The sequence below is a fragment of the Elephas maximus genome, chromosome 24, assembly GCF_024166365.1.
Source record: "Elephas maximus indicus isolate mEleMax1 chromosome 24, mEleMax1 primary haplotype, whole genome shotgun sequence".
Taxonomy (NCBI): Eukaryota; Metazoa; Chordata; class Mammalia; order Proboscidea; family Elephantidae; genus Elephas; species Elephas maximus.
Genome location: NC_064842.1, coordinates 12,202,826 through 12,229,141, shown reverse-complemented (window position 1 = coordinate 12,229,141; position 26,316 = coordinate 12,202,826). Strand labels below are relative to the sequence as shown.

At 41.6% G+C, this 26,316-nt stretch overlaps 1 protein-coding gene across 3 annotated transcripts in view; it reads left to right on the top strand.

Annotated features, from left to right (window-relative positions):
• The first annotated feature begins 1,493 nt into the window (after positions 1-1,493).
• Positions 1,494-26,316, top strand: part of TAF1A (TATA-box binding protein associated factor, RNA polymerase I subunit A) — a 38,740-nt gene continuing 13,917 nt past the window's right edge. For 2 of the 3 annotated variants that reach the window (XM_049868033.1, XM_049868032.1), the window contains exons 1-6: positions 1,494-1,557; positions 3,324-3,485; positions 6,044-6,213; positions 12,743-12,856; positions 13,325-13,523; positions 25,275-25,405. In XM_049868033.1, the coding sequence (XP_049723990.1) occupies positions 3,365-3,485; positions 6,044-6,213; positions 12,743-12,856; positions 13,325-13,523; positions 25,275-25,405 (735 nt within the window). In that variant the 5' untranslated portion in view covers positions 1,494-1,557; positions 3,324-3,364. Of the gene's footprint in view, positions 1,558-3,323; positions 3,486-6,043; positions 6,214-7,153; positions 10,635-12,742; positions 12,857-13,324; positions 13,524-25,274; positions 25,406-26,316 lie in introns of those variants that run through there. The other variant, XM_049868034.1, reaches the window with a different exon arrangement.

Sequence of the window (26,316 nt, the reverse complement as noted above, 5' to 3'; positions counted from 1 at the left end):
ATTTAGGTCATCCCTGCCCTGGGAAGCTTGGGCACAGGCTTATGTGGGGCCAAGCACTTATGACACAAGGGGCAGCAGGAGGAACTTTTCTTGCAAGTCCGTAACTATTGCAGTGTTTACTAAGACAACACAGAACCAAGTATTCATAGCATTTCAAGGAGTCCATGTATAAGGTGTTACTGTTGTTGTTCTTAGCTGCCGGCAAGTCAGTTCCAGCTCATAACGACCCTGTGTACAAGAGAACAAAACACTGCCCAGTCCCGCCCCATCCTCACAATCTTTACTATGCTTCAGCCCACTGTTGCAGCCTGCTGTGTCAATCCATCTCATTGATGGTCTTCCTCTTTTTTACTCACCCTCCACTTTGCCAAGCATGATGTCCTTCTCCAGGGACTGGTCCCTCCTGGTAACATGCTCAAGTTATGGGAGGCAGTCTCGCCATCCTTGCTTCTAAGAAACATTCTGGCAGTCCTTCCAAGACAGGTTTGTTCATTCTTCTGGCAGTCCATGGTATATTCAGTATTCTTTGCCAACACCATAATTCAAAGGCATCACTTCTCCCTTGGTCTTCCTAGATCCTTTAATTTCCTCTATAATATCTTGATTCTGCCCAAATGGTTCACTCTTTTGGGAGGAGAAACCCCAAGGTTCCTGGGGGGAGCCTATGTCATTATTTGTGCAGGCTTAGGTGTGAACAAAATTCTTTCTTGGAATGACTTTAAAGCTGCCCTCCTTTAGCTTTCACCTGTTAGTGCTAGTTCTGTACTCTGATGCTATGAAAAGGTAGTTGAAGCCTTCTTTCACAGATCAGCTGTCCAAACACTGGAGACATACAGTGTATTCCCACGTGTCTCTGCTTTTCCCAGATCGTCATCTCTACAACCCCTCAACTGTCTATTATTTTACATAGTTTAACCGTCTTACTTCCAACCCGATCCCTATTTCATATAGGTTTGTCAGTGTCCTTCATGAAAGGTGGCCCTAAACACGTACGCAGAACAGCCCCCGTTGAGAAGAAAAACGAGATTCTAGCTCAAATTATGGTGAAGTAGTCAGAGACACTTAAACTTTAATAAAAAAGAAAAGAGCTCTTAAGAAAGTAAAGAATATGCAACAATCTATCTTGTAATGCCAGCAGCCAGCCTCCGGTAGCGCAGTGCACCTAAGCCCAGCAGAAACCGAACGGTCATCGCAGAGTAAAGAACTCGAGTAAAGTGACATTCTGCATTTTTGACTGTTCCTCCCAACCAGTTGCTCTCCTGTTGCCTAATCCCCATTTGCAATTAAATTTTCCCACTCTCCGGCTGCAGGTAACAACAACATACATCCGGAGACAAGCCACCAGGGGCGCGTCGGTTTCAGTCACTTCCGGGGTCGAATAGCGGCGATGACGTCACAGCCGAAGTGGTTGTTAGAGGTGGGGGGGGTTGCGTCACGAGGCGCCAGAGCGCCGGCGGCCGATTTTGCGCATGCTCACAAGAAGCGGTGGCCGGCGTCACTTCCGGTTCCGGTTCTCCAACGCTGTTCCGCGAAAGAGGAGGCGAGAGCAGCAGACAGGTAAATGTCCCGCACGATGTCCCTCGTTCATCGCTTGTGCTAGGGTTCATCCGTGCTCTTCTAATATTTTCTCCAGATACCCTGGAACCTTCAATTCTAAGAACAAGTGAGAGGAGGTGGAAAAGCTTTAGTTACCGTGATAACTGCGGGACAACATTTTGGGTCTGCGAATTTGAGAAGGGAGCTCTTCTGTAACGACCCCTTTAAAATACAGCTGGTGGTCGGACTCAAATTTAGATCTTATATAAAACCCTTGTTCCTAACTGCAGAATTAGGTTTTGCAAAGTTTAGTGTGGCTGTATTGTGAAGAGGCAAAATTTGGCTGTATTGTGAAGAGGCAAAATTTGAGGCAGCGTTTTTACCGTTACCCGTTGCCGTCGAGTCGATTCCGACTCATAGCGACCCCACAGGACAGAATAGAACTGCCCCGTAGAGTTTCTAAGGAGCACCTGGTGGATTCGAACTGCCAGCCTTTTGGTTAGCAGCTGTAGCACTTAACCACTACACCACCAGGGTTTCCTGGTTGTGTCAAGAGTACCTAATAATTGATTGGATATGGAGAATTAAGCATCTTCAGGATCAAGTCCAAACCCAGCCTGTCATGTGACTATCTTTCTAGGTTCCTTTCTCACCATCAGTTCCAACTGCCTTCCGCTGCCCTCCTCCACACCCCCACACCCCCAACTCCAGCCCTGTCAAGCTGTTTGATGTTACTTCTATTTCCTGAAATGTCGCCCTCATCCTTCTTGTGACATTGGGCAGCGTAGTTACCTTCACTAATTATTTTCCTCCATTTTAATGTTGAAGAAACTGAGTGGCTACTTTTAGGAAGTAGGAAGAACGTCAAACTGCTTGTCAGGGCTAGAGTTTGGGGGCTTGTGTGAAGGAGGGATGCGAAAGGTAGAACTGACCGTGAGAGAGGAACCTGGAAAGATAATCATATGCCAGGCTGACTTTGGACTTGATCCTGAAGATGCTCAGGGTAGAAAAAAAAAACACCCCACTGGTGTTGAGTGGATTCGAACTCATAGCAACCCTATAGGACAGGGTAGAACGGCCCCATAGTTACCAAGGAGTGCCTGGTGGATTTGAACTGCCAGCCTCCTGGTTAGCAGCCGTAGTACTTAAGCGCTAAGCCACCAGGGTACCTCTCCCTAATTCCCCATGTGCAGTCAGTTATTAGGTACTGTTGATGCTACCTCCAAATATTTCTCCGATATTCTCTCTTTAGGATTGCTGTTATTTAATTTAGGATTAGATTAGATAATTTATATGCCTGGCATATAGTAGGAGCCCTGGTGGCACAGTGGTTAATAGCTGCAGCTGCTACTCAAAAGGTTGGCAGTTTGAATCCAGCAGTTGCTCCTTGGAAACCCTATGGGGGACAGTTCTGCTTTGTCCCATAGGGCTGCTATGAGTTAGAATCAACTGAGTGGCAATGGGTTTGGCATATAGTAAGGATTTAAAAAATTTAGGCAAGTGCTACTACTGTTACTATCATGCTTGTTATATTGTTTTATTATGTACTTTTCTGTTTCTCTAGACTAGGTTTTTTTTTTTTAAACAGTATCATTTATATTTGTATATTCTTGGCACATAGTAGTTACTGAGTTTTTTTATCAAAAGGACCATATGTTTTGGCTGTTACTGATATAATTAAATTCATTTTTTACTTTAAAGGAACTATGAAGTACAGTGAATTCTGCTGAGTAAATGATATTTATTAGATGGCTTTTTTTTTTTTTTTTTTTGGTATAACTCAAAAGCCTATGGATTAAGGTGCACGTATTCCCAGTTTGGAATAGGTATGAGTGACTTCAGTGGCGAATTGACGAGGCCTATGGCCGAGGCTGATCAGGTGGAAAAATCAATGCTCTCTGGTACAGGAATGTCTATTCCTTGGCTCCGAAAGCAAATGGAAACTGTGGGTAAGTAAAATAACATCTAACCATTTTAACCTGATGCAAGGAGATGGTAAGGTTCAATGTGGATACAAAATGAAGAATCAGGCTGGGAAGAGCTTCCGTTTTCAAGATGGGAATATGTGAGATTTTTTTCTAGCCATGAGAAAAGAAAATAAACTGTAAAAAAAACATAGATTTTTTCTCTTGTAGAGTTCTTTTCCTTTGAATTAACAGTAAATAGTCTGTATTGTGGCAGTGTCGTAAGTTCGAGGGATATTAGGACTAATCAAGGAAGAAGATGTGACCGTGAGATTGAAGTTTGGCACAACAAAGTTTTCATTGGGTAGCCGTATGCAGGAGACCTTCTGTTGTGGCTTGAACCGTGTCCCTCAAAAATGTGTGTCAACTTGGTTAGGCCATGATTCCCAGTATTGTGTGGTTGTCCTCCATTTTGTGGTTGTAATTTTATGTTAAAGAGGATTAGGGTGGGATGTAACACCATTGCTCAGGTCACATCCCTGATCCAACGTAAAGGGAGTTTCCCTGGAGTGTGGCCTGCACCACATTTTATCTTACAAGAGATAAAAGGAAAGGGAAGCAAGCAGAGAGTTGGGGACCTCATACCACCAAGAAAGAAGCACCTAGAGCAGAGCACATACTTTGGACCTGAGGTTCCCGCAGGGAGAAGCTCTTAGTCCAGGGGAAGATTGAAGACAAGGACCTTCCTCCAGAGCCAACAGAGAGAGAAAGGCTTCCCCTGGAGCTGACACCCTGAATTAGGACTTCTAGCCTACTAGACTGTGAGAAAATAAATTTCTCTTTGTTAAAGCTGTCCACTTGTGGTATTTCTGTTAGAGCAGCACTAGACAACCAGGACACCTTCCACAGGCAGCAGACATAGAGAGCCATCAGAGGGGAAAAAACCAAGTCCTTTGCCACCGAGTTGATGCTGACTCCTAACGACCCTATAAGACAGAGTAGAACCCTGGTGGCACAGTGGTTAAATGCTTAGCTGCTAAACCAAAAGGTCAGCATTTTGAATCCACCACCTGTTCCCTGGAAACCCTATGGGACAGTTCTACTCCATCCTATAGGGATGCTATGAGTTGGAATAGGCTTGACGGCAATGGGTTAGCCTAGAGTGTTGTAGTGTAGGAAGTTACTCTTAAATTAGGTCTGTAACTAAATGCATTCTTAACATGGTGTCTTAGGCTGCGTTCTCTAGAGGAGCAAAACCAGTGATGCGTACGTTACGTTGTTGTTAGGTGCCATTGAGTCAGTTCCAACTTCTAGTGACCCTATGTACAACAGAATGAAACCCTGCCCAGTCCTGTACCATCCTCACAGTTATTGATATGTTTGAGTCCATTGTTGGAGCCATTGTGTCAGTTTATCTTGTTGATGATCCTCCTGTTTTTAATGAAGCGTGTATGCATAAATATATGCACAGGGAGATTTGTCTCAAGGAAATGGCTCATGCAGTTGTGGAGGGTGGCAAATCCCAAATCTGTGGGTGAGGCATCATGCTGGAGGCTTCTCATGACTCGTGGTTGCAGGGGCTGATGAACCTAAAATCGGCAGATTGGGCAGAAGGCTGCTGACTTGGGGTTGCAGGAGCTGGTGAATCCCAGGATCTGTAGGTCAGGTGGCAGGCCAGAGGTCAGAGAATGACAAATCGGATGCAGGATCCAGAGCACAGGAGCTTCGCTGTAACATCTGTATATGTTGGATCCAGGCCACACCGTGAAGGAAACTCCCTTTGCAACTGATTGGCTGCTTATATCAGATCACAAAATGGGGGATGACTATATCAGGCAGAAAAATGGAGGATGATTACATCATTACATAACTGCCAAACTACATCATTATGTAACTGCCATACCACTTAGAATCATGGTCCAGACAAGTTGGCACACAACCTTCACTATCACACATGCTGATTGCCAATACTTTAGATGTAAATGCTAATATCTACAACTATTTTAATCTCATTTGCATTTCATATCATTGAGTTGCTGAAACTCAGTCCTTAAAACCTAAAAGCTTACCTCTTGGAGTTTTCAGAATGTTGGTAAGTAATAAAGATCGTGCTTGCATAGGATGACTCTGATGATTTTTAATACCTGTTCTAAATACCTGAAACTGTGCTTTTGGGAGTCTCTGGGAGCTCCCAAGATTGTTTAGTGCGAGAATGAAAGGATGATTGAATCAGATTTGAAGGGTAACCCAAGAACAACTGGTAACTTAAGAACATCAGATAAGGCATTCTTATTATTAGCTGATAACAGTACGGAAGGGTTTGTTGCAAGTGAACCTGATTTGATACTGAGGATGGGCTGATTCAGTTAACGCCTACTATTCTACTTGTTAACGAAAAGGTCAGCAGTTGGAATCTACCAGGTCCTTCTTGGAGACCCTATTGGGAAGTTCTACTCTGTCCTGTAGGGTCGCTATGAGTCGGAATTGACTTGATGGTTTTTGGTTTTGGTTCTACGTGTGAAAAATTTTGCTTGCCAAAAGTTTTTGAATCATTGAATTGGGGGTCACTACGGGTAAAGTCTGTCTTCTTTTTATCTTTGTAGAGACTGGAGGAAAAAAGGAGAAGGATTTTGCCAAGACAACAAGTGCTTGTTTAGGTTTGATCCAAGAAGCTCTGCTAAAACACCAGTGGGAGAAAGCGGCGGAATATATGCATAGTTATTTTCAGATCTTGGAAGACTCAGATGCCGGCAAAAGGCAGGCTGCCCCTGAGGTAAACAAAGTGTAAGTGTGCTGGAAGATATTAGATCCCTGGGAGTTTCTGCCTCTGGAGCTTACCCAGAGTAGCTTTGTAGATTCCCAAATTGATGTTACCAAAAACTACTAGAAGTAGCTTTGGGTGTAGAGATTGTATCAGGACATTTTTTGTATACTTCTTTTTACTTACTCTCATTTTAAAGGAGACTAAAAATACTTTGAGCTCTAAATTCTCCAATATTCATCATTCCAACACTTCTTTCCTTTTCTACAGAATATTTCCCATCATCATACAGATATGTTTTTTCTTCAGTATTAAAATCATCTCTCACCCCCACGTCCTCCACCAGCTATGCCTCATTTTTCAACTCCCCCTTTCAGCAGAGCTCCTTGAAAGAGGTGAATATACCTGTTCTCTCCAAACCCTCTCCTGTTAGACACCCTTTCCACTCATCGTCACCATTTCAACAGAACTGTTTAGTCGAAGTCAGCAATGACTGCTATGTTGTTCAGTCCAGTAGCAGTTCTTGGTGCTCATCTAACTTGATCTGTCAGCAATATTAACAGTTAGTAGGTGACTCCTTCCTGTGTGATCAATTTTCTCTCTTTGGCTTCTAGGATATTGCACTTTCTCTTCATTTTCTCTCCTACTTCACTGACTATTCTTCAGTCCTCTTTTCTGGTTGCTGCTCTTCTCCCTGGCCTTTTGGCTTGGGAGTGCCCCAGGGCTCAATCCTTTGTCCTCTTCCTGATGTTTACTCACTTGATTATCTCATTCAGTTTCATCACCTTAAATATCTATTGCTCGTGAGTCTCAGTCCTATATCTCTGGCCCTGACTTCACTGTTTATTTCCAGATTCCTGTATCCAGCTGTCTACACCCCACATCACCACTTGGATATTTAATGATCGTATTATCCTAACTAATATATTATAAAAAAAAAATAAAAATACTGTGTCTGAAATGGAACTTCTGGTCTTCTCCCTTAAGCCCGATCTTCCTTACTTCAGGTGGTTACTTTATTTTTTCTTTATGTAGTTGCTAGGGCTGAAAATTCTGGAGTCATCCTTTTCTCTCCCATACTCCCTAACCAAACCATCAGAAAATCCTGTTAGCTGTACCTTCAAAATACTGTAATCTAAGTACTTCTCACCCCCTCCTTTGCTGTACCTTGTTCCCAGCCACTGTCACCTCACCTGGATGACTGCTTTCCCTCTTCCCCACCCCTGTCTATTTTCAGCACAACAATCAGAGTGATCCCCCACTGTTTTTAATCAGCTTTATTTGAGATATAATTCCCGTAACATACAGCTCACCCATTAAGATGTCAGTTCACTGTTTTGTTTTTAGTTTATTCACAGGGTTGTGTAACCATCACTACAATCAATTTAGAACATTTTCATTCCTCTAAAAAGAATCCTTGCACCCTTTAGCAGTTACTCCTCACTCGCCATACTCAGCCCCTGGCAATCGCTGATCTCTTTTCTGTCTCTAGATTTGCATATTCTGGACACTTCATACAAATGGAACCATTTGATATATGGTATTTTATGACTGGCTTCTTTCACTTAGCATAGTGTTTTCAAGATTCGTGCATGTTGTAGCGTGCATCAGTACTTTATTCCTTTTTACGACTGAATAATATTCCATTGTATGCCTATACCGCGTTTTATTTATCCATTCATCAATTGATGGACTTTTGCATTGTTTCCACTTTTTGGATATAATGAATAATGCTGCTAGGAGTCATGGACAAGTTTTTGTATGGATGTATGCATTCATTTCTCTCGGTGTGTACCTAGGAGTGGGATTGCTCTGTCTTATGATAACTCTGTAACCTTTTGAGCAACTTCCAGGCTCTTTTCCTAAGTGGCTGCACCATTTTAAATTCCCACCAGCAGTGAGTGAGGGTTCCAATCTTTTCACATCATTCCCAGTACTTATAGTCTGTCTGAGTTTAGTCATCCAGTGGGCATGAAGTAATATCTCATTGTGGCTTTGATTTGCATTTCCCTAATGACTAATGTTGCAGAGTGATCTTTTCAAAACGTAAGTCAGATCATGTCACACCTCCGCTGAAAACACTAATAGTTTCCCATTTCACCCAGAGTAAAACCCAAAGTCCTTATAATCGTCGGTAAGTTCCAACATGACCTGATCACTCCCTTCCGCCTTTTGACCTCTCTGACTTCTCTTTCTCCCTTTCTTTATTGTGCTTCAGCCTCACTGGCCTTGTTACCTGAACAGGCCAGGCATATTCTTGCCTGATTGCTTTTCCCCCATCTTTTCTTTATTTGGAAAGGCCTTTCTTCGGCTGCCACTCTGGCTGCCTCCTTCAAGTCCCCTCCTTAACGAGACCTACCATGACTCTTCTATTTCAAATTGTAATTCTGTGCTGCCCGCTCCCATTGACTAACTGACACTCCTGACCCCCTAACCATTCTTCCTGATCCTCCCTACCTCTTTACTTTTCAGGCCCCTTGCTGCGTTATTTTTTCCACAACATTTGTCGCTTTCTGAGCTATTACATAATTTATGTTTCTTGATTGTTGATTCTGTCTTCACGATAGAATGTATATTGCACAAGGGCAGGAATTTGGTATATCCCAGGCCTCTAGAGCACCATCTCCCATATACTGTTAAAGCTGTTCAGCAAAGACAGTTCACACACACAGTACACATGAATATCTTAAATAGCTTCTGTTAATACAGGGGAAGCCTGGCAGTGCAGTGGTTAAGAGCTCAGCAGCTCACCAAAAGGTCAGCAGTTCGAATCCACCAGGCACTCCTTGGAAACTGTACGGGGCAGTTCTGCCCTGTCCATTAGGATTCCTGTGAGTTGGAGTCAACTTGAGGGCAACGGGTTTGTTTTTTTTTTTTTCTTTTTTTTAATTAATACAGTAACTGTTTTTCAGCTTGAGAAACGCCGAGTGTGTTCTTCCCTTTTGGTTTTCCATCTCCAGCTCTTTGCACATGTCATTAAAATACTTTGTCTTCTCGAGCCGCCCTTTGAAATCTTCAGTTCTTTTACTTCATCCTTTCTTGCATTTGCTTTAGCTGCTCGACATTCGAGAGCAAGTTTCAGACTCTCCTCCGACATCCATCTTGGTCTTTTTTTCTTCCCTGTCTTTTCAATGACCTTTCGCTTTCTTCATGTATGATGTCCTTGATGTCATTCTACAGCTCATCTGGTCTTCGGTCACTAGTGTTCAGTACATCAAATCTATTCTTCAGATGGTCTCTAAATTGAGGTGGGATATATTCAAGGTCATATTTTGGTTCTCGTGGACTTGCCATGATTTTCTTCAGTTTCTGCTTGAACTTGCATATGAGCAATTGATGGTCTGTTCCACAGTCGGCCCCTGGCCTTGTTCTGACAGATGATACTGAGCTTTTCCATCGTCTCTTTCCACAGATGTAGTCAGTTTAATGCCTATGTGTATAGTCGCCGTTTATGTTGGTGAAAGAAGATATTTGTAATGAAGAAGTCGTTGGTCTTGGAAAATTCTATCATTTCATCTCCAGTGTTGTTTCTACCACCAAGGCCATGTTTTCCAACTACTGATCCTTCTTTGTTTTCTACTTTTCGCATTCCAGTCACCAGTAATTATCAATGCATCCTGATTGCGTGTTCGATCAATTTCAGACTGCAGCACCTGATAAAAATCTTCTATTTCTTCATCTTTGGCCTTAGTAGTTGGTGCCTAAATTTGAATAATAGTCGTATTAACTGGCCTTCCTTGTAGCTGTGTGGATATTATCCTATCACTGACAGCGTTGTACTTCAGGATGGATCCTGAAATGTTCTTTTTGATGATGAATGCAACACTGTTCCTCTTCAAGTTGTCATTCCCAGCATAGTAGACTGTACAGATTGCCCGATTCAGAATGGCTGATACCAGTCCATTTCAGCTCACTAATGCCTAGGATATCGATGTTTATGTGTTCCGTTTCACTTTTTGATGATTTCCAAATTTCCTAGATTCATACTTTGTACATTCCCAGTCCTGATTATTAAAGGATGTTTGCAGCTATTTCTTCTCATTGTGAGTTGTGCCTTGAAGACTAAGCTGCGCCTCACCCAAGCCATGGTATTTGCAGTCGCATCATATGCACGTGGAAGCTGGACAGTGAATCAGGAAGACGGAAGAATTGATGCCTTTGAATTGTGGTGTTGGGGAAGAATATTGAATATACCATGGACTGCCAAAAGAGTGAACAAATCTGTCTTGGAAGAAGTACAACCAGAATGCTCCTTAGAAGCAAGGATGGCAAGACTGTGTCTTATGTACTTTGGACATGTTATCAGGAGGGATCAGTCCCTGTAGAAGGACATTGTGCTTGGCAAAGGACATGGTCGGTGGAAAAGAGGAAGACCCTCAACGAGGTGGATTGACACAGTGGCTGTAACAATGAGCTCAAGCATAACAACGATTGTAAGGATAGTGCAGGGCTGGGAAGTGTTGTAGTGTGCATAGGGTCGCTATGAGTCAGAACCGATTCGATGGCACCTAACAACAATAACAACAACGTAGTAAGTGTAGCATCAGTTAGATATCTACTAGAGCCAAGAAAACAATTTCACCATTGATTGAAAAGTTTTCGGACTAAGGTTACCTATAGCTTTTAAACATTGAACACGTTACAGGCTCTTTTTGTCCCGAATTTGTTTTGTAAAATAGAAGAATTGAATCAGTGATTTCCAGACAATTGTTTGTGTGTGTTTGAATCATCTGGGCTTTTTGTTGAAAATACAGATTCCTGTGCTTCACCCTAGTCTTACAGAATCAGAATCTGAATCATTAGAATGTTTATTTTTAACGAGCGGCCAGCTAGGTTTGAGAAATGTGATAGATGAGCTCCAGGTTTTCTGTAAGCTCCCAAATGCTACAATTTGGTAGTCTACAAACAAAATCAGGATTGATCTTCTTCAGTTGGGAACATGAGTGTTACAGTTACACCAGATAAACAGTATGTGTGCTTATAGAAATGATTTAATAACTTTTTGCAATTCAGCTCTTAAATCTACTCTGAAGTTGATATTGGAATGGTTTAAACTGTGGTAAGGGAAAAACAGAGATTCACTCCCATGAAAAAGAAGAGCTCCAGCTCTGTCACCCAAAGTTCTGGTGACCTGGGGAGAAAATTTTTTTTTTATTAAAATTTATCCATTGTTGATTAAAATTCTGAAGTTAGAGTTCTATAAATATAGATATAATTTATTGACGAATTATAGAGCTTGAAGGGATTTAAGAAAAGATCTAGCTCATTGTCCTCATTTTGCAGATAATAAAGATGAGGCCAAGAACAGTGAAGAGCTAATCTTACCATAATACAGGTTTTCTCACCTTTATATTCTTCCTTGTAATGAAAATTAAAAAAAATCTTCAATATGTAGCCTAATCACCTACCTTCGTTAAACTACTTATTTAAAAACCATAGTGTTACAGTGACCTGGTGTCCCTGGGTTGTGCAGACTGTTGAGTACTTGACTGCTAAGCAAAAGTTTGGAGGCTTGAGTCAACCCAGAGGCACCTCAGAAGAAAGGCCTAGTGATTTGCTTCCCAAAAATCAGCCATTGAAAACCCTGTGGAGCACAGTTCTACTCTGACACACACGGATTTGCCATGAATCAGGGTTGACTTGATGGCAGTTGATTAATTATAGTTATCTAGTACTGGTGGCATAGTGGTTAAGAGCTGCGGCTGCTAACGGAAAGGTCGCTAGCTCGAATCCACCAGGCGCTCCTAGAAAACTTTATGGTACCGCTCTACTCTGTACTATAGGGTAGCTATGAGTCAGAATTGACTTAACACCAATAGGTTTGGTTTTGGTTTTTTGAGTACACGTAGTCCCCAACTTATGACAGTGTTCTGTTCCAACAGCTCCATTGTAGGTTGGTTCTGACATAAGTTGAATACCTCAATTTTTTTTTAAGTTTTCATTATTATTGCCATAGTCTGCTATATGGCGGTATAGTCGGCACTTTTTGAATGGTAAATCATAACATTGAACATCCGCGAGTGAACACCTGAGAATGATAACATCAGCGAATTACGTGCTACAAAATTGTATGCAGGACATATTACTAACCAAACCCACTGCTGTTGAGTTGATTCTGACTCATAGCGACCCTATAGGACAGAGTAGAACTGCACCATAGAGTTTCCAAGGAGCCCCTGGCAGATTCGAACTGCTAACCTCTTGGTTAGCAGTCATAGCACTTAACCACTATGCCACCAGGGTTTCCATATTACTAACAGAAGTAGAAAAAAAAAAAAAAGTTGTTTGTAAGTGCAGTTTGATGTAACTCAAATAGGTCGTAAATTGGAGACTACCTGTATTTTAATATTAATCAAGTGAAATGATTTTATCATAATAGCTTCACTGGGTAAAGCACAGTAAAGTGTTAATAGTGATATCTAGGAAAATAAATGATAGGATTTTAAATATTATAACCAGAAAAAGAAATTTAAAAATAGCTTTCTTAGAAGTTGGTTAAGGCGAAGATTTTACATTTTGGTGGTGATTTCTGCTTTGACAGATTATATGGAGGCTTGGAAGTGAGATTCTCTATTATCATCCCAAGAGCAATGTGGAGACTTTCAGTACCTTTGCTGACCGGATGAAAAACATTGGTGTCATGAATTACTTAAAGGTGAGAGTGGGCTTTACGAATTTACATTTGGAGTGTAATTTTTTTTAGTTGCTCGTTTCACTGATAACGGTAGGTAATACTGTAAAAAGCCTAGGCAGAAAGATGGAAGACACCTGAGCAAGTAAAAGAAGCTGAAGGAACGTAGCGTTGATCATTTAATTCTTGGTTTCCACTTGCCCTCCTTGTTCTCTGACTGAAAATACCTTCTCTTTGTTTATCTGTGTCAGTCACTCTGTCACACTGTCTCCTGTTTGTATGTTTATATAATTTAGTTCTTATTTACATCATTTTAATTGTTTCATGTTTGTGTTTCCTTCCAGGCTACATAAAAACTTTGATCACAGAGACCATGTTGTTACGTCATTTGTATCCTACCAAGGTCTTAGCCCAGCATGTGTTGTCTGTTAACCATTCAGTGGACAGTGAGAGCTTTTTGGCTAATGGTTGTCTGTACTATTGTTGTTGCAGATCTCTTTACAACATGCGTTGTACCTCCTACATCACGGGATGCTCGAGGATGCAAACAGAAGTCTAAGCCAGGCAGAGACATGGAGATACGGTGAAAAGTCGTCTTCCCAGGATATATTAATCAACCTTGTTCAGGCCTATAAAGGGCTTTTGCAGTATTATACCTGGTCTAAGAAGAAGATGGAGTTGTCTAAGCTTGGTGAGTGACAGTGAGTGAGCTTTTTCTTAGGGTGATGAGACTGAATCATAGGGGCAGAAGGAATTTTAAGAAGTAACGTGGTAAATCCCCTCTGCTTCCAAACCTACCTTACTCAGATATGACAGAGAATTGACAGTTCTATTAACATAAACTTCTTGATCATCTTTTATAATATTTCTGACACATCAAAAAGCCTTTCCGTTTTTTAGATGGTTCATAAATTAAGTTCATGACATTTTATTTTTTAAAACCTGAATTCATGAAAAGCTACAAATTCTCTTCAACAGGTGTTACTGCAGGTAATAAATATTTCCATGTGTTTAGAATGGTGTTTGTTTTATGATGTTGTTTCTCAAGACAGTATGTTTAAAGAGCATGGCAAGATAAAGTCCTTTTCTTTCATACAAAGATCATAGCAGACAGTTTCCTTGGTTTACCCACCACAGGAATTGAACAGGTGTCCTTACTTCTGGGACCAGGTTCCCTTTCTCACACCTTCAGGGGTGACGTCACCTTCTCCTCCCGACAGATTTACATTTGTTGGAGCTGTGTGGTTCTCTGCACATTTCTTCTCTTATATGGTTTTTCTGTAATTACATAAAAAAAGTAGAGGATTAACTACTGTCTGTCTTCACATCCCCATCCAAATCTCGGTCCAGGTGTTTATCACCCTGTTTGTGACGAGCAGTATTTTCTTAGCTGAAGGCATGTAGTCTCTGGACATGTAGACTCTACTAATCTCAATTCCCTTCCCTTTTCTTGTCCATGGTCTCTCCCAAGACACTCCTGAAATGCTGTCTTCATCATGACAATCTTGTAAGGCATTTGTGCAGTCTCCTTATTCAGAATGCCCCCGAGAAAACCGCTGTCCTGGTCATTATAGTAATCACTCACTGGCTTTTCTTTGCGACTCGTGTGTGCATCCTTAAACAGTGTAAGTTAGTTTTGCCTGTTTCTGAAGTTATGTTTGAATTCATACTGCCTGTATGCTTTTGGGCCTTGCGTCTTTTGTTTAATGAACATTGCTTTTACGATCTATCCGTATTGTTGAATGTAGCTCTAGCTTGTTCATTTTTATTACTGTAGAATTTTTTTTTTGTATGATATTCACACAATTATTTATTCTTTCTATTACTGATGGCTTTTTAAGTTTTTAATAGTTTTGGGCTGTTAAAAATAATGCCGCTTTGACATTCATGGGCATGTGTACTGGTGCACATAAACGTGTTCTAGGAGTGCCGAGTTCTAGAGCAGGGGTGTCCGCAGTCTTGGTAGACAATGTGCTAAGCTCTCCCTGAAGTAGTCCAGGGAGACTTTTCTTGTCTATATTCTCCTCAACACTAGTTATTCCCAGATTTTTCATATTAGCCCATTTGTTGGGTGTAGTGGTATCTCATTTTTTTTTTTTTTTTAGTGAGTGCTTTATTGAGATATAATCACATACCATATGGTTCACCCATTTCAAGTGTATAACTCAGTGTTTTTTTAGCCTATTCCCAGAGTTGTGCAACCATCATCATAATCAAATTTAGAACCTTTTTATCAACCCCCAAAAGGAAACCTTTAACAGTTTCTCTCGATTTCTGCCACCCCACCAAACCTCTTAGCCCTAGGCAATCACTAATCTACTTACTGTCTCTGTAGATTTGTCTATTCAGGGCGTTTCATACAAATGGAATCGTATAGTGTTGAGGTCTTGTGTGACTGGCTTATCTCACTTAGCATATATTCAAGGTTGTGCGTGCTGTAGCATGTATTAGTACTTCACTTTTTAGGGCCAAATAATATTCCACTGTATGGTTATACCTCATTTTATTGATCCGTTCATCAGTTGATGGACATTTGGGTTGTTTCTGCCTTTTGGGTGTTATGAATAATGCTGCTGTGAACCTTCATGTACAGGTTATTGCATTTGACACACTCAGTGACTGGAGGCCCTCTTCTGTAGGAAAATACTTTGTTGGAGATCTTCAGGTTTTTTATTTTTAAAATTGACATATGTTTTCATATCTCTTGGGTATATACCTAGCAGTGAAATTGCTGGGTCATATGGTAACTCTGTTTAACCTTTTTTTGTTGTTGTTGTTATTGTATTTTAGATGGTTTACAGGACAAACTAGCTTTGCATTAAATAGTTGGTACATATGTTGTTTTACGACATTGATTAACAACCTCGTGATATGTCAACACTCTCCCCTTCTCAACCTTGGGTTCCCTATTACCAATTTTCCTGTCCCCCCCTTGCCTTCTAGCCCTTGCCTCTGGGCTGGTGTGCCCCTTTAGTCTCATTTTGTTTTATGGGCCTGTCTAATCTTTGGCTGAAGTGTGAACCTCAGGAGTGACTTCATTACTGAGCTAAAAGGGGTTTCTCCAGTTTGTGTCAGGCCAGTGAGTCTGATCTTTTTTTGTGAGTTAGAATTTTATTCTGCGTTTCTCCAGCTGTGTCCAGGACCCTCTATTGTGATCCTTGCCAGAGCAGTCAGTGATGGTACCCTGGCACCATCTAGTTGTACTGGTCTCAGTGTGGTGGAGGCTGTGGTAAGTGTGGTCCATTAGTCCTTCAGACTAATCTTTCCCTTGTGTCTTTTGTTTTCTTCATTCTCCCTTGCTCCCAAAGGGGTGAGGCTAGTGGAAGGGGTAAGGCCAGTGGAGTATCTTAGATGGTTGCCCAAAGTCTTTTAAGACCCCAGATGCTACTCACCAAACTCAAATGTAGAACATTTTTTTTTAATTGTGCTTTAGGTGAAGGTTTACAGAACAAACTAGTTTCTCATTAAACAGTACACATATTGTTTTATGACACTGGTTAACAACCCCACGACATGTCAACACTCCCTTCTCAACCTTGGGTTCCCTATTACCAGCTTTCCTGTCCCCTCGTGCCTTCTAGTCCTTCCCCTAGGGCTGGTGTGCTCCTCTGGTTTTGTTTTGTTTTATGGGCCTGTTCAATCTTTGGCTGAAGGGTGAACCTCAGGAGTGACTTCATTACTGAGCGGAAACAGTGTCCAGGGCTCCTACTCTCAGGGTTTTAGTCTCTGTCAGGCCAGCAAGCCTGGTCTTTCCTTTTGGGTTAGAATTTTGTTCTGTATTTTTCTCCAGCTCTGTCTGGGACCCTGTCAGAGCAGTCAGTGGTGGTAGCTGGGCACCATCTAGTTGTACTGGGCTCAGTCTGGTGAAGGCCATGGTAGATGTGGTCCATTAGTCCTTTGGACTAATCTTTCCATTGTATCTTTAGTTTTCTTCACTCTTTCTTGCTCCCAAAGGGTTGAGACCAGTGGAGTATCCTAGATGGCCAATCACAGTCTTTTAAGACACCAGATGTTACTCACCAGAGTAGAATGTAGAACATTTTCTTTATAAACTATGTTATGCCAGTTGAGCTAGATGTTCTCTGAGACCATGATCCCCACAGCCCTTAGCCCAGTAATTCGGCCCCTCAGGGAGTTTGGATGTGTCTGTGGAGCTTCCGTGACCTTGCCTTGGATAAATTTTGCTGGCTTCCCCAGTATTGTGTACTGCCTTACCCTTCACCAAAGTTACCACTTATCTATTATCTATTTAATGTTTTTCCATTTGTCCTCCTCCCCTCCCTCGTAACCATCAAAGACTATTTCTTTTTGTGTGTAAGTTATAGTAGTGGTCTTGTTACCAGCTGGCAACCTGACACAAAGGGTCCTTGTCTTTTCCTGAGTGAGAATACACACGAAAGACAAGCTTTATCTTCAGCAAGTTTTATTTTGCTTGACTCAAGAAAAAGGAATCAGCGGGGATCTAAGCCTCTCCAAAAGACTGACTTGAAAAGGGAAGCAGGGCTAGGGCTTATATGGGTTTGGTGGAGACAATAGTGAATATTTAGTGGGCTTCTTTCAAGGGGCGGGCACTTCTCAGAATGGCGGTGCATGTTAATTAGGTTGCCTGCGCATCTGGAATCCAAGATGGAACCCACTAATAGTCAAGATGGAGTCCTCTCGGCAGCCCTTGGCATCACTTATTATGGGATATAGCACAAGCGCCCTGATCTTTGGCACTGCATCACCATCTTTGAAGGGCCAAGGAAGGTTAAACAGTGGTCACGCTTTCTTCTGCGCATGTGGGAGCCTGTAAAGGGGGAAGGGACACCAAGAAGGAGATAGTAATTCACTGGTTGTTTGAGCCTTATCTCTTGTTGACAGGATGTGGTTCTTGTTGACCCAGCTTTTAGATGGCAACCTTTTAACAGCTCTTTTGTTTCACCAGCACAGTTAACCCTATCTGTCTCAGTCTCATACAATATTTGTCCTTTTGTGATTGACTTATTTTACTCAGCGTAACGCCCTCCAGATTCATCCATGTTGTGAGATGCTTTGCAGATTTGTCGTTGTTCTTTATCGTTGTACAGTACTCCATTGTGTGTATGTAACGTAGTATCTTAGTCACCTAGTGCTGCTGTAACAGAAATACCACAGGTGGAAATTTTATTCTCTCACAGTCCGGTAGGCTAGAAGTCCAAATTCAGTCGCCAGCTCCAAGGGAAGGCTTTTTCTGTCGGCTCTGGAGGAAGGTCCTTGCCATTGTTCTTCCCTTCGCCTGGGAGTATTTCAGTGCAGGAACCTGAGGTCCAAAGGACATGCTCTGCTCCCGGTGCTGCTTTCTTTTTTTTTTTAAATACTTTTTATTGTGCTTTAAGTGAAAGTTTACAAATCAAGTCAGTCTCTCACACAAAAACCCATATACACCTTGCTACACACTCCCAATTACTCTTCCCCTGATGAGACAGCCTGCTCTCTCCCTCCACTCTCTCCTTTCGTGTCCTTTTCGCCAGGTTCTAACCCCCTCCACCCTCTCATTTCCCCTCCAGGCAGGAGACGCCAACATAGTCTCAAGTGTCCACCTGATCCAAGAAGCTCACTCCTCACCAGCATCCCTCTCCAACCCATTGTCCGGTCCATTCTCCGTCTGAAGAGTTGGCTTCCAGAATGGTTCCTGTCCTGGGCCAGCAGAAGGTCTGGGGGCCATGACTACCAGGGTCCTTCCAGTCTCAGTCAGACCATTAGGTCTGGTCTTGTGAGAATTTGGGGTCTGCATCCCACTGTTCTCCAGCTCCATCAGGGATTCTCTGTTATGTTCCCTGTTCGGGCAGTCATCGGTGGTAGCCGGGCACCATCTAGGTCTTCTGGTCTCAGGATGATGTATTTGCTGGTTCATGTGGCCCTTTCTGTCTCTTGGGCTCGTAATCACCTTGTGTCCTTGGTATTCTTCATTCTCCTTTGATCTAGGTGGGTTGAGACCAATTGATGCATCTTAGATGGGTGCTTGCTAGGGTTTATTTGATCCAGGTGGGTTGAGACCAATTGATGCATCTCAGACGGCTGCTTGCTAGGGTTGAAGACCCCAGACGCCACTCTTCAAAGTGGGATGCAGAATGTTTTATTAATAGATTTTATTATGCCAGTTGACTTAGATGTCCCCTGAAACCGTGGTCCCCAGACCCCTGCCCCTGCTACGCAGGCCTTCGAAGCATTCAGTTTATTCAGGAAACTTCTTTGGTTTAGTCCAGTTGTGCTGACCTCCCCTGTATTGTGTGCTGTCTTTCCCGTCACCTAAAGTAGTTCTTTCCTACTAATTAGTGAATACCCCTCTCCCACCTTTCCTCCCTCCCCCCCTCATAACCACAAAAGAATGTTTTCTTCTCAGTTTAAACTATTTCTCAAGTTCTTATAATAGTGGTTTTATACAATATTTGTCCTTTTGCAGCTGACTAATTTCACGCAGCTTAATGCCTTCTAGGTTCCTCCATGTTATGAAATGTTTCACCGATTCCTCACTGTTCTTTATTGATGCGTAGTATTCCATTTTGTGAAATATACCATAATTTATTTATGCATTCATCCATTGATGAGCACCTTCGTTGCTTCCATGTTTTGGCTACTGTAAACAGTGCTGCAATAAACATGGGTGTGCATAAATCTCTTCGTGTAAAGGCTTTTATTTCTCTAGGATATATTCCAAGGAGTGAGATTGCTGGATCGTATGGTAGTTCTATTTCTAGCTTTTGAAGAAAGCGCCAGCTCGATTTCCAAAGTGGTTGTACCATTTGACATTCCCACCGCAGTATAGAAGTGTTCCAATCTCTCCACAGCCCTTCCAACATTTATTAGTTTGTGTTTTTTGGATTAATGCCAGCCTTGCTGGAGTGAGATGAAATCTCATTGTAGTTTTGATCTGCATTTCTCTAATGGCTAATGACTGTGAACATTTCTTCATATATCTGTTAGCTGCCTGAATGTCTTCTTTAGTGAAGTGTGTGTTCATGTCTTTTGCCCTTTTTTTAATTGGGTTATTTGTCTTTTTGCGGTTGAGTTTTTGCAGTATCATGTAGATTTTAGAGATCAGGCGCTGATGAGAAATGTCATAGCTAAAAACTTTTTTCCAGTCTGTGGGTAGTCTTTTTACTCTTTTGGTGAAGTCTTTGGATGAGCATAAGTGTTCGATTTTTAGGAGCTCCCAGTTATCTAGTTTTTATTCTATGTTCTTTATATTGTTTTCTATACTGTTTATGCCATGTATTAGGGCTCCTAACGTTGTCCTTATTTTTTCTTCCATGATCTTTATCGTTTTAGATTTTATATATAGGTCTTTGATCCATTTTGAGTTAGTTTTTGTGCATGGAGTGAGGTATGGGTCTTGTTTCATTTTTTTGCAGATGGATATCCAGTTATGGCACTGGTGCTGCTTTCTTGGTGGTGTGAGGCTCACAACTCTCTGTTTGCTTCCCTTTATCTCTTGAGAGAGAAAAGGTGATACAGGCCATATCCCAGGGAAACCCCTTTTACCTTGGATCAGGGATGTGACCTGAGTAGGGTGGTGTTAGAATCCTACCTTAATCCTTTCAACATAAAATTACAGTCACAAAATGGAAGACAACCACACAATACTGGCAATCATGGCCTAAGCAAGTTGATACACACGCTTTTGGGAGGATAGAGTTCCGTCCAGGACACATAGTTTGTTTATCCATTCTTCTGTTGATGAGCATCTAGGTTGTTTTCATCTTTTTGCTATTGTGGACAGTGCTGCAGTGAACATGGCTGTGCACATGTCTATTTGTGTGACAACTCTTATTTCTCTAGGATATATTCCTAGGAGTGGGATTGCTGGAATGTACGGTATTTATTTTTCTAGTTTTCTAAGGAAGCGCCATATCGTTTTTTGAAAATGGTTGTACCATTTTGCATTCCCACCAGCAGTGCGTAAGAGTTCCAATTTCCCCACAGTCTCTCCAACATTTGTTATTTTCTGTGTTTTTGATTGGTGCTGGCCCCCACGTGTCTGTCAGTTTGTCATACTGTGGGAGCTTGTGTGTTGCTGTGATGCTGGAAGCTATGCCACCAATATTCAGATACCAGCAGGGTCACCCATGGAGGACAGGTTTCAGCTGAGCTTCCAGACTAAGACAGACTAGGAAGAAGGACCCGGCAGTCTACTTCTTAAAAGCATTAGCCAGTGAAAACCTTATGAATAGCAGCGGAACATTGATATAGTGCTGGAAGAAGAACCCCCCAGGTTGGAAGGCACTCAAAGGATGACTGGGGAAGAGCTGCCTCCTGAAAGTAGAGTTGACCTTAATGACGTGGATGGAGTAAAGCTTTCGGGACCTTCATTTGCTGATGTGGCATGACTCAAAATGAGAAGAAACAGCTGCAAACATCCATTAATAATCGGAACCTGGAATGTATGAAATATGAATCTAGGAAAATTGGAAATCGTCAAAAATGAAGTGGAACACATAAACATTGATATCCTAGGCGTTAGTGAGCTGAAATGGACTGGTATTGGCCATTTTGAATCAGACAATCATATGGTCTACTATGCTGGGAATGACAACTCCAAGAGAAATGGTGTTACATTCATCGTCAAAAAGAACCTTGCAAGATCTGTCCTGAAGTACAGTGCTGTCAGTGATAGAATAATATCCATACGCCTACAAGGAAGACCAGTTAATACGACTGTTATTCAAATTTACACACCAACCACTAGGGCCAAAGATGAAGAAATAGAAGATTTTTATCAGCTGCCGCAGTCTGAAATTAATCGAACATGCAATCAAGATGCATGGATAATTACTGGCGATTGGAAGGCAAAATTTGGAAACAAAGAAGGATCAGTAGTTGGGAAATCCGGCCTTGGTGATAGAAACAGTGCTGGAGATCGAATGATAGAATTTTGCAAGACCAACGACTCCTTCATTGCAAATACCTTCTTTCACCAACATAAGCAGTGACTACACGCATGGACCTCGCCGGATGGAACACACAGAAATCAAATTGACTACATCTCTGGAAAGAGATGATGGAAAAGCTCAATGTCATCAGTCAGAACAAAGCCAGGGGCCGACTGTGGAACAGACCATCAATTGCTCATATGCAAGTTCAAGCAGAAACTGAAGAAAATCAGAGCAAGTCCATGAGAGCCAAAATATGACCTTGAGTATATCCCACCTCAATTTAGAGACCATCTGAAGAATAGATTTGACGTATTGAACGCTGGTGACCGAAGACCAGACGAGTTGTGGAATGACATCAAGGACATCATCCATGAAGAAAGCAAGAGGTCATTGAAAAGACAGGAAAGAAAGAAAAGACCAAGATGGATGTCAGAGGAGACTCTGAAACTTGCTCTTGAGCGTCGAGCATCTAAAGCAAAAGGAAGAATTGATGAAGTAAAAGAACTGAACAGAAGATTTGAAAGGGCCTCTCGAGAAGACAAAGTAAAGTATTTTGACATGTGCAAAGAGCTGGAGATGGAAAACCAAAAGGGAAGAACGCACTCGGTGTTTCTCAATCTGAAAGACCTGAAGAAAAAATTCAAGCCTCGAGTTGCGATAGTGAAGGATTCCATGGGGAAAATATTAAGCAACACAGGAAGCATCAAAAGAAGATAGAAGGAATACACAGAGTCATTATACCAAAAAGAATTAGTCGATGTTCAACCATTTCGAGAGGTGGCATATGACCAGGAACCGATGGTACTGAAGGAAAAAGTCCAAGCTGCTCTGAAGGTATTGGCGAAAAACAAGGCTCTAGGAATTGATGGAATATCAATTGAGATGTTTTAAGAAACAGATGCAGCGCTGGAGGTGCTCACTCGTCTCTGCCAAGAAATATGGAAGACAGCTTCCTGGCCAACTGATTGGAAGAGATCCATATTTATGCCTATTCTGAAGAAAGGTGATCCAGCCAAATGTGGCAATTATAGAACAATATCATTAATATCATACGCAAGCAAAATTTTGCTGAAAGTCTTTCAAAAATGACTGCAGCAGTATATTGACAGGGAACTGCCAGAAATTCAGGCGGGTTTCAGAAGAGAACGTGGAACTAGGGATATCATTGCTGATGTCAGATGGATCCTGGCTGAAAGCAGAGAATACCAGAAGGATGTTTACCTGTGTTTTATTGATTATGCAGAAGCATTCGACTGTGTGGATCATAACAAAACTATGGATAACACTGAGAAGAATGGGAATTCCAGAACACTTAATTGTGCTCATGAGGAACCTTTACATAGATCAAGAGACAGTTGTTCGGACAGAACAAGGGGATACTGATTGGTTTAAAGTCAGGAAAGGTGTACGTCAGGGTTGTATTCTGTCACCATACCTGCTTAATCTGTATGCTGAACAGATAATATGAGAAACTGGACTATATGAAGAAGAAGGGGACATCAGGAATGGAGGAAGACTCATTAACAACCTGCGTTATGCAGATGACACAACCTTGCTTGCTGAAAGTGAAGAGGACTTGAAGCACTTACTAATGAAGATCAAAGACCACAGCCTTCAGTATGGTTTACACCTCAACATAAAGAAAACAAAAATCCTCACAACTGGACCGGCGAGCAACATCATGATAAACGGAGAAACGATTGAAGTTGTCAAGGATTTCATTTTACTTGCATCCACAATTAACAGCCATGGAAGTAGCAGTCAAGAAATCAAAAGACGCGTTGCATTGGGTAAATCTGCTGTAAAGCACCTCTTCAAAGTGTTGAAGAGCAAAGATGTCACCCTGAAGACTAAGGTGTGCCTGACCCAGGCCATGGTATTTTCAATCACATCATATGCATGTGAAAGCTGGACAGTGAATAAGGAAGACCGAAGAAGAGTTGACGCCTTTGAATTGTGGTGTTGGTGAAGAATATTGAATATACCATGGACTGCCAAAAGAAAGAACAAATCTGTCTTAGAAGAAGTGCGGCTGGAATGCTCCTTAGAGTCAAGGATGGCGAGACTTCGTCTTACATACTTTGGACATGTCAGGAGGGATCAGTCTCTGGAGAAGGACATCATGCTTGGTAGAGTACAGGGTCAGCGGAAAAGAGGAAGACCCTCAACGAGGTGGATTTACACAGTGGCTGCAACAATGAGCTCAAGCATAACAACATTTATAAGGATGGCGCAGGACCGGGCAGTGTTTCGCAGTGTTGTGCATAGGTTCGCTATGAGTCGGAACCGACTTGAGGGCACCTAACAACTACAGGAATGCTGGGGTGAGATGGTATCTCATCATGATTTTGATTTTGATTCCTCTAATGGCTAGTGATTGTGAGCATTTCCTCATGTGCCTTTTCGCTGCTTGAATGTCTTTACTGAAGTGTCTGTTCATTTCCTTTGCCCATTTTTTAATTGGATTATTTGTGTTTTTGTTGTAGAGGTGCTGGATTTTCCTGTAGATTTTAGAGATTAGACCTTTGTAGGATTTGTAATAGCCAGAAATTTTTTCCCAGCCTGTAGGTTCTCTTTTTACTCTTTTAGTGAAGTCTTGATGAGCATAAGTGTTTAATTTTTAGAAGATCACGGTTATCTAGCTCATCTTGTGGAGTTTGTGCGTTGTTCATTATGGTTTGTATCCTGTTAATTTCGTGTATTAGGGCCTCTAGGGTTGATTCTGTTTTTTCTTATGTGATCTTTATAGGTTGTACATTTAGATTTTTGATCCATTTGGAATTAGTTTTTGTGCATGGTGTGAGGTGTGGGTCCTGTTTAATTTTACTCTGTTTAATCTTTTGAGGAACTTCCAAATTGTTTTCCGAAGTGGCTGCAGCATTTTACGTTGCCGCCAGCATATGTGAGGGTCCCAATTTCTCTACATCTTTCCCAGCACTTGTTATTGTCTGTCCTTTGTATTATAGCCATCTTAATCAGTGTGAAGTGCTATTTCATTGTGGTTTTGAATTTGCGTTTCCCTAATGACTAGTGATGATGCCGTGGTTAAGAGCTCGGCTGTGAATCGAAAGGTTGGCAGTTTGAATCCACCAGCCAGTCCTTGGAAACCCTACGGAGCAGTTCTACTCTGTCCTGTAGGGTCACCATGAGTCATAATCGACTGGACGGCAACAGGTTTAATGTCTAATAATGTTGCCCATCTCCTCATGTGTTTATGGGGCCATTTGTGTATTTTCCTTGGAGAAATGTGTGTTCAGATCCTTTGCTCGTATTTTAATTGGGTTATTTGTCTTTTTATTGTTGACTTGTAAGAGCTCTTTATATATTCTAGATACAAGTCACTTAGCAGTTATATCAGATATGTGATTTGCAAATTTTTTCTCCCATTTTGTGTGTTTTCTTAAATAGTATTATTTTCCTTTAGATGTTTGTTACAATTCAGCAGTGAAGCTGCAGGGCTGAGCTTTCCTTCGTGGATAGTTTTCTGGTTACTAATTGAGCAGAAGTCCTCAACACTGAATGACTTTTTCAAATCTTATCATGGGCAGATGAGGAAGACTATGCTTACGGCACAGCAACGCAGAATATGCGCAGCCACAGCTGGAAGACATCTGTAAATCTGTCCGCATTGATTCAGATTCCTGGAGTTTGGGACCCTTTCGTGAAGAGTTATGTAGAGGTAAGTAGACTTTGCATAAAGTGTTATTAAGTTCATGTTTTTGGTAAGCCTGTGCCTGATCTTTTTTTTCAGAAGAGAACTAATGGAGAGAATTGTAGTAAAAAGAATATGGTCTCTCTTTTTGAGTCATCTGAATAATTTATTTTACCAAAAAAAAAAAAAAACAATGCCGTTAATGTTACTTTGTGTTCATTTTCACCCCTAGATAACCTGCTTTGACTAAATGCTAATAAATTAATAGAAGTATAGTTGTAAATTTTAGTTCTTTACTGTTGTTAAGCTTAAAAGACTAGCAGAATGGTTTTTTTTTTTTTTTAATGATTTGATGAGGTTTATAAAAGGAAAGCAGAAAAATCTGAAACTAGGCCACAGTGTTGTTCATAATGGTATCCTTACATCCCCGAGTCCTTGTGGAAGGATAGAGTGCCTTGACACTGGGCACTAGAAATAAGCCTGGAAAATAATGTGCTTGATAAAAGTTTGATGAGTGCCGAAGTGGTAATTGTGCTGTGAGAAGATACTTTCTGAAACTATATGCCGGTGAATCTGGGAATTCTGTGTAAGGACGGGGACGAAGTGAGAGAAGTTAGGATCCATGTGCTCCTTTTGTGGCTGAAGTTATGCAGGGCACTGAGGTTGGTTGCATCACGTGATCTTTTTCCAGTTGTTAGGGTGCCCTGCTTTGAGGACTTTATCCCTTATTACAGGAGCAGTTCTTAGGTTGAAGGTGCTGCATTTTTCAATGGCAAAATATCATAAGGACAAAATGGGAAACCATGTAAGCCTTGTTAGAAGTGATTTTCTCTGTTCCATAAAGCTTGTAATATATGCTGGTGAAAGCAAAAACTGGCGTTACTGTTGGTCAGTTTCGTGATCTTTAGTCTCCACCAGTAAATTTGTTTATTATCTTT